The 15,977-nt window shown below is 43.1% G+C and overlaps 1 protein-coding gene across 3 annotated transcripts in view; it reads left to right on the forward strand.

The window, feature by feature from the left end:
* The window catches only part of LOC306966614 (low-density lipoprotein receptor class A domain-containing protein 4-like), a 262,075-nt gene that overhangs the window by 194,512 nt on the left and 51,586 nt on the right, over positions 1–15,977 (forward strand). The window contains exon 1 of one of the 3 annotated variants that reach the window (XM_079561419.1): positions 13,511–13,977. The exons of the other annotated variants lie outside the window; for them this stretch is intronic. Within the exon in view, the coding sequence (XP_079417545.1) occupies positions 13,884–13,977 (94 nt within the window). The 5' untranslated portion in view covers positions 13,511–13,883. Of the gene's footprint in view, positions 1–13,510; positions 13,978–15,977 lie in introns of those variants that run through there. 3 annotated transcript variants of the gene reach the window in all.

The following is a 15,977-nucleotide window of genomic DNA, read 5'->3' on the forward strand; positions in this document are numbered from 1 at the left end:
ACTGTCCAACAAAATGTGAGTTAGGACTGAGGGTTTGCAGTGTGCTTGTTGGAATTGCATTTTCTCCGCCTCACTTGCTGCTTTACCGTCTTCCTCATATGGTCAAGTCAGCAAATTCACATTGATTTGCAATTTGGCACTTGGTTCCCAGACAAGATACCAGTCTTTTTCACTTTCGATTACATTCCAAGTGATTCCAGGGCTGGTATCACCATTAGGATCCCTTTTCCAATACTAGTCTTTATGATCCAACATCTTTTCAGTTTTTCAGTGTAGAAACCGTATAAACGACATTTTTACCTCTTTTTTTTTTTGGTGTACTGTACACAGGTACTGTATACAGGTACAGATTCTGAAAAATGTAGTATATTTACTTTTGGTTTACTTATTAAGTTCTTTGCATATCTAAATTGTCCAAGGGGGGGGGGGGGGAAATGCTCCGATACTATGCCCAAAGGATATTTCCAGTGATTCAAAAATGTTTGTAAGATTAAACTAACAATAAAAAACTACTACCAGATACTGTAGAGGTGCTTTGTCTTACATTCATCACAATGAAATTATCAAAGGAACTAAATGTTATAAAATACATTGTTTCAGTTCCCAAATAAGCAGCAAACATGTGTATCCAGTTTTGTCTTACAGTGGTCAGACGTGTATCCAGTCTCTATAATGAAGTGTCGGTGAGTGGTGTGGTGTCTGTCCAACTTTTCCCCGAGTGTGTTGTGACTGCAGTGCAGCCTGCGGCACTCTCCCAGACAGGTACAGGACGAGCGGAGGTGCACAGGGAAAATGATAGTCTGGCTTTATGAATGTATATAAACCACCGCTCTGCACCTGTGTGCGGACAGGAAATGACACGGCACCGGCGCTAAACAAGGTCAACAAGCTGCAAATCTCCGCTGTTTTATTGGGCTACAGGCTCTGCAATCAGCCTGTCTGAGAACTTTCTGTGGCAGTCAGAGGCACGGCACATGTAGTGGACAGTGCCCCTGTGGCCAAATAATTGTTCATGCAAAAGTAAAATGGCATAACTTGTGTACACATAAGGCTTACCATTTTAAAACACATTTTAGCATTACTGGCCTAATGCGTTTTTTTTTTTTTTTTATCCAAACAAGTCATTTTGTAAATTTTCTCCAGAGCAGAATATGGGCAGAAGCATGCATGTTAAAGGAAAAGGAATGTTGAGCAAGGGATCTCACAATGCCAGATTGGCCAAAGTCATTTTTATGTGTTTGTAAAACATTTAAGTGTCAAACAGAAGAAGAAGAAGAAAAAGAGGAGGAAGAAAAAGAGGAAAAGAGAAAAAGAAGAAAAAATAAAGAAAAAGAAGAGAAAAAAGAAAAAGAAGAGAAAGAAGAAGGAGAAGAAAAAGAAGGAGAAAAAGGAGGAGAAGAAGAAAAAAAAGAGAAGAAGAAAAAGAGGAAGAAGAAAAAGAAAAAGAAAAAGAAGAAAAAAAAGGAGAAGAAGAAGAATATGAAGAGGAAGCAGAAGAAGAAGAGAAAGAAGAAAAACTTTATTTATATAGTGTCTTTCACAGACATAGTCACAAAGCGCTTCACATGAGACGATTATACATTCACTCCATACTTGGTGCCTTACCGTACCTGAACATTTTGCATCTTTTCACCCTTAAATGTCATGCCCTCTTGCCCTCATCTGTTGGCCTGTCTGATTTGCTATTTTCAGTCATCGATCAAATCTGTGCTCATTTATATATTTCTGTTGTTCTGACATTTAGATTTAGTTTGAGACTTCTCAGTATTTGCACAGATTATGCCACATTCAGCTGAATCACAATATAGTCATTTATTGAATACACACACTTAAATGAATAGCCATCAGCGATGCATGGCACCATCTGCATAGCTAAAATGCCCTCTAGGATCTGATCTAGAAGACTGCGGTCTAATGGCTCTAGCAGAGGTGCTTTCCTCTCCCCCCTCACATACATTCATTCATACACCCTCGGGCGGATATGGTCCACCCAGGACAATGGCCAATTAGCCCCACATTTAGACACACGGTGACAGCCATTCACTCTCACCTGATTTACCAGGCTGTTTAGAGTCAGCAGTTCCCCTAACACATGGGCCTGGAGAGGTGGAGGTACAGGAAAACGTTATAGTTCCACAGGAGACATGCAGACTCCAGTCAGAGAGATACAACAGAAAGTCAGCGCTACCCTTATACACACAGGTTTTTTGGATGAATGATGGCAGAGGGATAACAAACTTGAAAATGTTTGTTAATTTGATATGCAGTGTGCAAAACTTGCAGAATAATGTAAACAGCAGTTCCCACCCCTTTCAATATTAGGCCAGTGATCTATAGGAAGTCTTGACTTACAGGAACAAGATCACTATTTCGACATGCAAGCGGTGTGAGGTAACACGAAACAGTCACACAAAACAATGTTATCGCCAACGTAACATCTGGTCTCTTCTGTGGAGTCTTTGATATGATCTGGCAGTGTTTGGTCCTGTGATGATGAGGCTGCACCCTTCGCAGGAATGCTCAGGACACTGGGGCCTTAGTGCGGAGGATAAACAGCTCTACGCCGTGTTGTGTAAATCTCCTCTAACATGTTATTTCATGTTCCTGGTTTCTTAGGTTCTCCACGGTTACAACCACAAAACTTCAATGCCTCACTAGGATGGTGTAACGGCAGCCTCGTTCACTCAACTCAAACCAACCGGCTCTCCTTTTATGTTTTCTTAACTTAATAAAATTCCCCTTAATATCCAAATTCAACCCTGTATATTATGAATCCATTTTTGTCTCTGAAATGTTTTGAAATTTGACTGAACTGTACAGGGAATCCACTGCTCCTCAAAGTCATCATCGCAGCACTTTCAGCTGAGTCAGGAGTCGGTCTACTCTGTGCAGCTGTCTGTGCGCGTCGCAGTCACACCTTTAGGATCAGACTTGGATTACACCCCCCCACACGAGACGAGAGAGAGAGGGCTGTTTGTCTGGTGTCTGGTGACCATACAGGGGCGCGTTCATGCAGAGTGAGAGTAGTGGTCGACGGGTCATGTGTCGAGGAACATCCACATAAGATAGTGAAAACAGCAAGCGTTAAATAACTCTCATTGAAATCCAGCCTGTTTTTGGCAATAACCCTCAAAACTCCACAACACAGGCTTGTTTTGTTCTGAGCAAACAAAGCGCTGTTATCAAAATGAACCTTTGTCATTCTTTGGTTGCTCTTTACAGCACAATGATAGCATAGTACCATAATACAGTGGAAATCGCATGTTAACTAAGACAGAAGGGGGAAATGCATTTTGCAGGCCTGTTCCCATGATATTACCAAGAAAATACAACTTCAATTCTTGATCTTGTCTCAGGGTAAGGGTAATGATCACTGTGTGGATTGGCATGTTCTCCTTGTGCCTGCTGGATAGGTGTTTTACCGTCCTTTCCTTCTGTGGGGCAAGACAAAAAAAGTTGTGTTATCATAAAATGAATTAGGTGTGTGTGCTCTTTCCATAGAAGCAGCATAATTACCATATTATTTCACTTTTAGGTGCCATGCTAATTTCATCCTATTACCATGCTCTAACTGTGCTGTGAACTCTTACTGAATCTTTTTGCCAAAGCCAAAATACACTATCCATTATTACCACCCTCCCACCATGAGGTGTATGTTGAGCAGGTCAGATGAAGGTAATGCCATTTACAAATCTTAAATTACAATTTATTGCATAGTACTTATTGTCTCTTACAGGTGACTGCAACACATGAAGTAAAAAATAACAAGAGGAGCCCATCCTTAAAGGAACATGGTTTACTCTGAACGATAACAGGGCCACACTGTGATTCCCAGTGTAACATATATATGTGTATGTGTGCAGTGTGTGCCATGCCGGGACACAGTCCACGTGGGAGTCAGGTTGCTGTGACAGTCTCTCAGCTCCTCACTGCTCCTTAAATGTCAGCAGGTGAAGATGAAGCACTTGTGAAGCGACGCGGGCAGAAAGCGGACTTTAGCGGCCATTAAAAGGGCCCACAAGGTCAACAGGGCTCTCTTTAACCACTTTTATTATCTGATTGAGAAAGCATTGGCTCTTCAGCAGACTGTATCTGTGTAGCTATGATACCAGTTTGCCATAGCTTATCTCTCATGTGCTGATGCATGCCATGTGTGCCTGTCTGCCTGCCGATGACTATAAACTGTTTCTGTTACTCTTTTCATTAATATGAGCCTTATCCCCAAAATCTTCTTCTCAATACTTAACTTTTGTGCTAATGTGGACTGAAGGCATAGTGTATCCTGGACAATTTAGATTTAATTAGATAAAGAGCGGCAGTCCAAGGCACTTCTGACTTATTAAAAGCATTTATTATGAATATTCGACCTTATTCAGGTCTTCATCAGCGCAGACTGAGTGCATATCGTAAGTTTAACTTCTTCAGTGGGGAAAGAGAATCTTATTCTTTCAAAGACACAATTCACCCAAAGTGAGTTAGTCTGAATCTGAAATCACTTTGTTCAGGGACATTTCTCAATATACTTGGATTCACTGCAGTTTGTCTGTCATAATAAGCGGAAGATTTGTTTTGACTTGATACTGTTCTATTTTGTGTTATCAGATATTTGATCTGTAACAGGAAACAGATGGCTGTCTGAGTTTGCCATTGGTGGCCCGTGTAACGACTTTCTGCAATACAATATGTACATAGACGTTGGACATTTTTGATGAGCACTGCATTGAGAAATGTTTAGATAGATAGATAATTTTGAAATTTCAAGTCGACCAAGGAGCTGCATTTTGAAACCACAAAATGCATATCCTCTGACTCGGCACAGACACCTGAAAGCAACCTACTGCTAATCCCAGATTCAATGAAACCCTTTTTATAAATCAAGTTCTTACATGGCCCCATGCTTCTTCTTATGACATTAACCATGAATGTGTCCCGTTCAAATTTAATTCCTGCTTTTTCCTTTCATTTGTTTATTGGGCCCACACACTGTCTGCATGTCTGCTCTTTTATCCACCTGTGTAACGCATATAGAGCGCTCCTCTCCTCTTTCCAGGACTTCACTTTGCAATTTAAAAGCAATTTTGTCTCAGTGTGAGTTTTCTCAACGTCCCTCCGCCACGTCTAGCTTTCTCTTTTTCTTTTTTACCCGCCAGAACAGAGCGCACGTCTGGATAAAATAAGCTGCAGGAAGTGACTCTTTCATTTTGTCTGTGTCCTCCTCCGTGCTTCCCTGGTGGCGTGTGATGAAGACGAGGCGTAATTGATTCAAAGCTTAAGTCCGTGCCCCCGGAGACAGCTTGGGTTTCTTCAAGTCTGTTGTGGAAGAGACGAGAGGCTAGACACACCAGAGAATCCAAAGTGTTCCCTGTCCATGTTTGGGATGAATCATGAAGCATAGCGTTTGAGCAACTTCCACAAGATGGCGCTGTGGAGTGGCAGCGCCTGTTTGGTGGTCAGATGGTGCAGTTGGAGCTTGGAATGCGATGGTTTTTACTGAGAGGGGGAGGGAGAGCCTTGTTGCGAACCAGGCTTGCAAAAATCTGACTGAAGATTTAGAGCACAAAAATGGTGTTAACAATGTCAGTATACAATTAAAAAGCTATTTCAGATACATTTCCTGTGAAGAAAATGCATAAGCAAGAAACGGGACTAAGTTATAGTGTAGCAGATTGTCTCATTTAGTTCAATCTTTCTCATGTCTTATTTCCTTATGGCTGCCCATTTTTTCCCCTTAGGGAAATGAAGCACATTAGAGTAAGTAATGTTTGCCTGTAAATAGCATAAAAAGTTGGAGATCTGAAAAATGTCTCCTTATCAACTATAGGCAGTTTATTTAGTGCAGTTTGATCAAAGAAGACAAATATCTTAGTACCCCTTCTTAGCCAACCTCATGAAGGTTCAAGTTTGGCCCATGCGGCCCACTTAGGAGACCGTTTTAGGAAGTAACGCGTACATCCAGATACACAAGTATACATTGATACATTTTAACAAACCAAAATGGGTACAATCTGTTTTAACTTGAACCTACATAGTTCATGCACAGTGGAATAATGTGTGAAAGTAGTTTGGAGGTTTATCTATTATAGAAAACGCTATCTCAATGGCCGCCGCCTGGGCGCCGCCATGTTTATTTCCCATACCGACTTTGAAGCTAAGCAGGAAAGTGCCTGGTTAGAACTGGGATGGGAGACCGTTCCTCCGAAGCTAAGCAGGGAAAGGCCTGGTTAGGACTGGGATGGGAGACCGTTTGGGAACACCAGGAAGCCTGGCGACAGTACTGAGTGTGTGCGTGGTTGGTGTTATTACATCCGCGGCCGGCCCCCACGTGACGAGTCCCACCGCTCGCGGGCATTGGCCACGGGTCCATATGGACCGCGGTGCTGCTGTCCGAGGACAACCCGCTGTCACAAAAACCCGAGTGCACGAGATCTGACTGCCGTGCGTGTGCGCGCGTACAAACAGGGCGATGTGTGTGTGTGTGCGTGTGTGTGTGTATGTATGTGTGCGCGTGCGCCTCCAAACAGGCCCATGTGTGCGTGCGTGTGCGTGTGCGTATGTGTGTGCGTGTGCGTGCGTGCCCAAAACCTCCTCAAACACGAGCCTCTAATCACACGCGCTGCTCCGACTGATTTATCCTCCGTGTGAGTAAAAGCGAAAATGACACTACAACTTAACGAGCGCATGGCCTGCACTGCGTAGTTTTTTTTCTTTTTATCTTTTTTTTTACTTTGCTGCTGTACCTTTTGTTTTCTATTTTGCTTTCACGTATTGAGCCCAGAGGTACATTTTATTCTAAAGCAGCTTGGAAAGCATTGCCAATTTTATTGTAAGGTTATAAATACTTTCTAACAACGATAATTAGGCTATTTCATTTCTAAACCTACTCATTATTTTTTGGATTGTAAACTACCGTGATGCACCAAACCACGGGTCCTGCACTTTGAACCAAAGCGTTAGAGCTGAACCCCGAATATTTATCCATAATTTTTCCACTGTCTCTTGAATTCTATTCCCTGAGTTTAGCGAAAATATTGTCGTTGTAGTTTATAAGAAAGGAGCACGGGTGCATCAAACACTCCAATTGCAGTTTGTTTGACATTTTTTTTGGCATTCATTCTTTTACTCATTTGTAGTGGCCATAGTTTTTGGCATGGGTTGGGAACCACTGGTCTACAGCTGAACTGTGTGACGGGTTGGACATTTCTTTGTAATCACTCATAATCTCAGAATATCAAATGTGGAGACTAGCGAGGCCCGGCCGAAGGCCGGGTCTCAGCTAGTAATGTAATAAGGCAATAAGGTTGGAGTTATGGTTTTATGTTTGGAGACCCCTGGACAGCAATCAACAGAACAGTACTTTTTTTCTTTTTTTTTTTTTGAATGCCTTTATCACCAGGGTCGCCACAGTTACATGGTGATTATGGCAGTTTCTACCACTGGATGCCACAACTGTCGCAACCACCTCCAGGAGCCACTTTGATGGAGCAAGTAATGGGGCAGAAGTGTCTTCTCCAGACACACGACGTCAGCTCCGGCGATTTAAACAATAGATCAATACCTTATCCAAAATTCAGTCTGTTGATATGTTTTCATACTTTAGGGATGATTACCTTCTTTATATGATCCATTAGGTCAAAGTACCTATCAGCACCATGAGCGTATTGCATGTTTTTGGTTGATGGGTGAAACAAGTCCCATACACAGTAAGTGTTGCTTTAAAACTTCTCTGCTCTCATTGTTTTCTGTGTTATTAGGAGTTTTGTTTTGTGATATTGGTTTCTTTTGTCTGTTTTGACCTAGTTCTAACTTGCCTTACTATTTTAGCTCTTGTCATATGATTTGGACGTGTGTTAACCATGGCCAGGTTCCCTTTTTGTCACACGACATGTCCTGAATGGTCGGTCTCAATTTAATCTAAGGTTTGGTCTTTTAGCCTTACTTCTTCCTTCTTTAAGCCATGATTTTAGACCTTGCCACTAATCTATTATTCTTACCTGTTTTGCATCCATTTGTTGCTGGCTTAGTTTAGTTCTGGTTTTGGACTATTTTTAGCTCACGTTTTTCCTCCATGGTCGCTACAGTGGCGGTCGCATAAAGGAAATAATCTTTTTGATGGGACAACTGGGTCATGCTCTGATTCCAAACAGTTGGATAACAATGCCACATGCAGAGAACTCCTGAACAAGCACGAATCCTTTTTGTGAGCAGGAAAACCCCTCCCCTCCATCTACCGCCACCCCCCACCGCTACCCCCTCCGTGGCCAAAAATAGACGTACATCCATGTGCCAGGCGTGATCAACCCAAGTTAGCCTGGCATGTTTTGTCATGGTCGATGCCAGTAAAATATAAGGTTTTTGAGAGTTTAATATTTATGCTGTTTTTTGGATTCTTTGCATTCATTAGTCTTGCCTTTCAAGCCGTTACTCCTGAAACAATAAAAGGATAAAAAAATCCTTCATATCTAAGGGTTTACAATTGCAAAATAGTGTCTTTCTTTGATGGAAGTGTGGGGCCCAAAGACCATATCTGTCTCCAACAATCTGCTAAATGTCTCTCTCTGCCCTTCGCCCAGAAAAACCCCCCTGAAACGCTCATATCTTGAAATGGTTTCAATCCCTTCTAAAAAACTGGAGAAGGACCACCTCTCTTGCTTGAGTTTGTGCCACTGCTGTCGAGTAAACTTGCCTCGGACTGCTCTAATGATTGAAGGAATTGATTCGTCAACAGCATCCAACTATTGATGCTAACCCCAGCCACTAGGGGTCAGTAATGGAACAAATTCTTAATTTCTGTAGATTTTATTATAGGGCATGAGAGTCTTTCCCCTCTCTACCCCAGTACCTAAAAATAGACAGACATCCACTTCCCAGACATGATCACCCCATCAGCCTAAAGTTAGTATTCCTCAAATACATCATGAGACAGACGCTCAGAGAGAGAGAGAGAGAGAGAGAGAGAGAGAGAGAGAGAGAGAGAGAGCAATGCTGTTCATGCAGCCTGGCGTTTGGTTCAGGCAGCGAGAGGGAGGGGGGAAGGGAACGGGTAGACTGGAGTGCATTTGGTATTCAGCCTAGGCTAGTATTTATCTGTCTGCTGGCTGTCTGGTCTGGTCTGCCCTGTTAGTGGTGTCACCCGGCGTGCTCCCCGGGGGACTAAATTGACGCGGTAGACAGACACTGTGTGTGTTTGTGTGTGTGTGTTTGGCTGTTTAGAGGGGTCTCTGGATGAGAGGATGTCTGGATGCTCTGCGCTTGTCTGGCACACTGTGCGTTTTATATATTTATGTATGGGTAAATATTGGAGTGACCTCATAAATGGTCACACTAAACATTGAGCCACTGAGGTCTAGACAGTTGTATACAGTGTTAATAAAAGATGAGTTCATACCATTGTGAGAGCGGGACAACCCATTTTATTATTATTATTTTGTTGTTAAAAAAACTGCTAGTTTCTGACACACACAAAAAGTCTTTACTCTATCACCTTCTGTTCCAAAGATATGTGTGAAAGTCGGTATAGACAATGGAGGGGAATGAAAGATTAAATGCACTATTTGATCATATGACCCACTTGGCGATCACTGGTTTGAATTTAATCAGAGCCAACCCTGGGAATAAACATGGCCCAAAAAAGCATTTGAAACAGCTTTGAAATACTGAAATATTTTAAAACATATCATTTAATCACATCAGTTAATGCAACAATACTCATTGTGCTTGGATAAATTAAAGGCCCTTGAAAGGAAAACCGATCCTATCATAGCAATAGCAAACTATTACAATTATTTTAATTCAAAAACTCCTCAAATTGGCATCTTTTATCATAAAATATCATGTTCCTGAAACAAATGTAGAACAAAATCAAACACTAACAGACTGAAAAAAGGATTAGTTTTTATGGCAAGTCTTCAATCACCATGACCTGCACACAACATATGTATGGGGCCAATGACATCAGTAATAATAAGGCATTTTATACATTTTAGTGGATTCTTTAACACTATCATCACTGGGGCATCAAATTAAATACCATCATAATGTTAAAATACAGAGATGATTTACTTTTTCAGCTTTGTCAAGTCCATATCCATCCATGGAAAACACCCTTCCAAAGTGTTTCTGTTGATGTTGCCTCCGCTGATGAGACAGCAGTGGCTCAATTTGTTGCTTCAGTAAAATTATGACAGCTGCCAGCCATTTTCTAAATTACATCAGGGTCATGCATCTATTTTTCCCTCACCCTTCTCTCCGAAAGTGTCACTTCACTTATGGGCTGGAGTCAAGGAAAATATTTTTGCATGATGGGATGTGGAAGTTGGCTGGTGATGCGGCGCCTAATGCACAACATCTGTCGGAGGTCTTTGCTTTTCCCATTTACTTATTTCCCTTCACAGAGGTCCATTTGCTTTTATTGCCTTTGGTTACCAACGTTTTCAGAATAAAGAGCTAAACCCCCGCCAGCTTCATACACTCACACGGGTTTCAGTCAAAACCTAGATGAGATTTTCTTTTCTTTTTTTTTATGTATACGGATAAAATGTTACTTTTATAGTTTGCTGCAGGTCGTGTGGTGCTGAATAGGCTGCTTTGTTCCGTGGTATGTGAAATGGCCTTAGGTTGACAACACTGTTATGGAGAGTCAGGGCTGCAAGGGATTACGTATCTACATATATTCATAAGATAAGAGTTTTCCGGAAATGTGTGTAAGAGCAGTGACCTAATGGTTAGCGCTTCCATAGCGAGTTGACTTTTGAGGAAAATAAACTCCTGCAGCTTGAGGTACTTGCATGACAACTGTGGAGTCACTTTAAAAGAAATGGAACGGTTGCCCATGGCTCCATTTAAAGGCATATTTGACAAAGTTTAATGAACTATCAATGATAATAATACTAATATTATTAATAATAATGATAATAATAATAATAATAGTAATAATCAAAGTAATTTTAAAGCAGTACTGAGTAACTCATGCCCCTAGTGGCCTTAAGCGCCATTGTAGGTGTCATAACATGTTTCGTTTTTTCTCATTAATTGTCCGTGAGAGTAAATACTACGCTGACAAAAAAGACAAAGAGAGAGAGTGATATTGTACATCCAATTACACAATGGAAATATATTTTTTCACTCAAACTTGGCTGTAAATACTGTTTACGTGGCGCTAGCTCGCAGTTAGCTTTGCCCGTCTTCTTCGTGATTCCATTAGTGTGTATTGGTGGCTCCGACCCGTTGGCAGCCAAGTTGCAATTGTGGTTTTCTGGCCAGAGACACCAGGTGGAGATGAAAGACCCCCCCAATCATTCCATTAACACTTGCATTACCCCCAGAGGGACTACTTAACAAGTTACTTATAGTACTGCTTTAAGTCGGCCAATAATGATTGTTGTTGTTACATTGTTTGCTGCTGGCAATCTACATCTTGCCCACGGATTAGAAAACTAGCTTTAACGCTAAAACTGGAACATTTACAGAAATGTTGATTCATGTGCATTGTCCCTGTTCAAATAAAGTCATGTTCTGACAGCATTAGGCACATTTGAAGTATTGTAAAGAGAAATGTCTAATATAAAGGAAGTCATAATACGTCCAGTTATAAAAACACCTGTATGTTGTGCACTATCTAAAGTTACTAATGTTGGAAGCTTCCTAATGTGCTCTATAGGGGCCTGGGCCTGCTATCCTAGAGTGGCATTCAGAGCTTTCTCCGATTTGAACAGCCTGGTTTATTTATAGCCTGCAGACAGTCCTGGCTGGAGAGCGTTTGTGCGTGTGGGGTGTGAGTGTTGCACTGTTAGTTACACTCACAGAGGAAGTGTTGCTGCTGGAAGAGGCGGGGGGCGAGGTGGGGGGGCCTGGCCTCTGTGCCGCACATGTGCCCCTGAACCACAGCCCGGTGCAGGGGGTCAGCTCAAGGTTAGCCCCTTCAAAGCGCCGTCTCCATTGGCTGTGTCCCGCCGTAACAAGGGAGTGAAACTCGAGGCGTCCTCCTCCCCAGCCCTCCCCAAATAACGCAGGGTGCAGGCTGATGGCCCCATGCACACCCCTCTCCCCCACCCCACCCACCCCTCTCTCTCTCTCTCTCTCTCTCTCTCTCTGCTGCTCCGCTCTCATTGCCATTGTCAGAGAGCGACCCGGCCGTCTGCTCGCTCTGAGTCAGGTCAACCCCCCCCCTCATAGCTCCTCTCCTCTGCCCCAGCCATGTGCACCCTCCCTCCCTCCCTCCCCAAGCACCCTCGCAGACATACAGTACAAGTCCTGTCCCATCCCTTCCACCGTGATGCGTTCAGGGACTGCTCGGAAGACCCAGTTTTCTATCATACCCTCAGGTTCATCTGATCCTAGCAGGGGTCAGGCACCAAATCAGCACCAATTTCTTGTAACTATGTGTTCCAAATGAAATAAAAGTGGGTAATGGGCAAGCAAATATGAAGTTAATTAGTGAAGAAAGGACATTGTTAAGTTGGCAAATAATCATCTGGAGAATCTTGATTTAAATTGTGACTTTTATTATTTTTCTACAGCCGAGCGCCCTCACTGGCAATTTATTTTTTATCATCTTAAGCACCGTTGTAATCTTCCAAATCATATCAAACACAAGTATCACACGTATATATGTCTGCGCTTGTGGAGTACCAGCTTGGACAATGATCAATTAATAATTTCTGTAGATAATATATGCAGGAGCCCTCATGAATATTAACCACAGCCGACTCCAGACAGAATTGGAGGGGCCCTCAGCAAACAAACTGGCTCATTATTCATTTAAATATGCTATGGTCCAGACAAATAAATGTGCATATAGTTGGCTATAGTCTGGTTGATCTATTTTACATGTCTAATGGGGAATAGGGGAGCTCTTTATTGCCACAAATTGCTGTTGCCGAGAGAGCTATGTAATGGTTGTGTTGTACACTCAGTTGATCTCACAGACATTGATCGCTTCTTTGCATCACGGGCTGCAAGGGACAATAGCCCTTCTGTCAAAACAGAATTAGTTGGCATAGGTTGTTGGTAGCGTTAGGGTGACTTAGTACATGTGTATATATCTCGCATATAAATCACTTTAGAACTGTTTTTGCATTATGTAAAGTTTGTAATTTCCAATACGGGGGTAAGTAGTTGCTTTCCATACCTTTTTTGGGGATAGGCTACATGTCATAATAATAGAAATAGGCCTCCTGCATTAAAAAAAAAAAAGCCCCTATAGTTGTTTCTAGAGAGACGTGAGTGGCTGAGTGTTTTTTTTACAGCCGACATAATGAGCAGAAAGTGCGGCTGAGTCACTCTCGAGTTTTAGAAAGTGGAATCGCTGCCTGACTCACGTATCTGCAGAAAAAACCCAGACTTTCCCAGTTTGGTGGGAGGTGTTAAACTGGAGACTGGGTCAGAAATTGGGCAAATCCGTCTGCTCTTGAAGGCAGCACTTCCTCTCTCCCCCGTCTGGCCCTCCTGCGCTGCGCTCTGATTAGCCGAGGCGCACGTCGCTCCGTTCGAGAGCGGAGGGGGGGGGCGGGCCCGACAGCGCCGTGTCTGCTCCGGTCTGGCAGAGGGAGGACAGCTGCTCTCGGCGGTGGAGGAAGGAGCGGAGAAAACTCTACAATGCGTTAGTCAAATGCAATCGCTGTTTCCCCCCCCGAAACCTGCCTCTTAACTCAGCCCTAGAGCAGCGCCCGCTACCCCAAAAAATGGCGTGAGATGAGTCGTGGAGGTTAAGTCCAAAACTGTGTGGAGTTACTCGGAGCGGCCGCGCTGTGCTGCCGCTGCCTGGAAGTTTTTTTCCTTTTTTTTTTTTCCCCCTTTTTTTTTTTAGGTTGTTGTTTTCTCGTCGGGGGGCCGTGGCGGTGGCTGCGGCTCTCTCCCCGGAGCGGTGTCCAGCTCTGCCCAGCCCCATGCAAAACCTAACGGCCCCTGGCGGCCCCGCAAACTCCAATGTCACCTGCTCCTGCAACTGCACCGCTTCCCAGCCACAGGGAATGGAGATATGTGAGTCGCTATACCCGCTTCTTCTTCTCCTCTCTTTCTGTGTCGACCTCAACTCAACAACATACCCTCAGACTTTGTAGTTAATCGGGCTTATGCGCACTCTCCAACGTCGCGACAGAAGGATAACAAATCAGACTTCACCCAAGACGCTAAACCTATATACACACGAGCGCTTAGTGCGGGGCGGTAGTATTGTGAACGCTCTCGGAGTGGACCGGCGCGGGGCATGGGGGGAAACTTGTCTGTCCCATATACAGTAATGCACGTTCGAAGTGAGCGTCTGCGCGTGAGTCGGGGTCGCGCTTGGATAGATTCCATATCATGCGTAAAAGTGGGCTACTGGACTAATTGTCTCTCGTGGCGGTCGGCGAATTCAAAAATAGTTTGCAATTTCGCTTAATGCAATCCTTGTGGACGGCGACTTTGAAAAGTTGGCGATGTGCAGGTGAACTTGAACTCGCTGGAGCCATATGTGGAATGAATGGTTACATGTTAACACCGCGAATAAAGAAACGTAGACGAATTTTAGATGTATTTGCGATATTGATATTGTATCACATTTGCAAGTCTTATGATTGGGCTTGAACTGATGTCAAAATGAGACCAAACTTGAATCTGTCTTGATTCTGAGTCGACATTTTCCAAGTCTATTATCTTTTATATAACATTATACGGGGTGTTGACATAGACAATGTGTCAGTCTTAGCATATAGCTCATGTTCGATAACTTTGACTGATTTGCTTCATCTGAGACGTGCTGTTGCAGAATCTTCTCAGCGTTTGCCTTGGTCCAAGGGTGTAACTGTACATGGACAGTCGGTGCAGACCAGACAGCATTGAACTTGAGCCAAAGTAATGGGGTGGGGGCATAGAGAGTCAGCAATGATATACCGACTCCTTCGAACTCCGCCAGAAGTACAATGCTACACCAGGAAAGGGAAATATAAATGAAGCTTCTTTATGCAGAATATATGCTATTTCTCAGCTTTCACCAGAGTCCAATTAACTTCAACTTGAGCACTTTTTTTTTTTTTTTTTACAACACTCTGGGTCTTCCTCCAGTTTAAGTTTCTCATTTCTCTCTTGGCTGCGTTCCCTACCATATGGACATGCTTTATGTGAATACAGAGAGATTTAGCCGGCAGTATGGGGCTCTGTCTGGCACCAGCGCAGTGTATGTGTGCGCGCGCATATTGGAGAGAGTGATCACCACATAGGGTTAAATACTTTGCCCGACAGCATAGACAGGAAACGCTGCAATGGTATGTTATGTCTGTCTGCCCAGAGAGAGAGAGAGAGAGAGAGAAACTATCATTATCAGCTCCAGTCCAAAAGCCAAGCTATATTCACTTGCAGATGTCGCTTTTTTTTATTTTTTATGAGTGAGCAGCAGAGGAAGTGAAGTGAGCAAGCACAAGAAGAAGAATAGTCTTAGATGGGTAATGTAGACAGAAGAGCATAAGGGAGGCAAGCGCTTAGCAGCTAGACAAGTATGGGCACAAATATAAATGCACAGCTGACATATTGACACAAGGAGCAACCTCACATAGACAGAGTTTCAATGATGGGTAATTTCCACTGGAGCATTTGGCTAGACTAGGAAACGTGAAGGGAAGAGCAGGGGAGATATTCGATTCGGTTTTGGCAGCGTGGTGCTCAGTATAACCAAGAGTTGTCTGAAGGTGTGCTTTCTGCGGCACTGTGGTTGCTGCTGGGTCAGTAATGAAAGCCGACGGGATCAACAATGTAAAGAAGTTCCTCTGAAAATGTAAAAAAAGAAAAAAAAAAGTTTGTCGATTTTGTACTGATCACAGGACAGGTAAGTCTGTCATCTTGGTACTACCCTGAAACCCATTGCACTTTTGCCTCTGTGTGGGTATGAGCGGTTGGGATATGAAAAAAGATTTTGTTCTGTGCAAAAGAAGCATTGCTGGATCCTGGTCACTGACTGAACATTTTGTACTCCCAACAGTTGCTCTTATACTTGCTTGTTCTTCTTT

Source organism: Gobius niger, assembly GCF_951799975.1.
Source record: "Gobius niger genome assembly, chromosome: 8".
Taxonomy (NCBI): domain Eukaryota; kingdom Metazoa; phylum Chordata; class Actinopteri; order Gobiiformes; family Gobiidae; genus Gobius; species Gobius niger.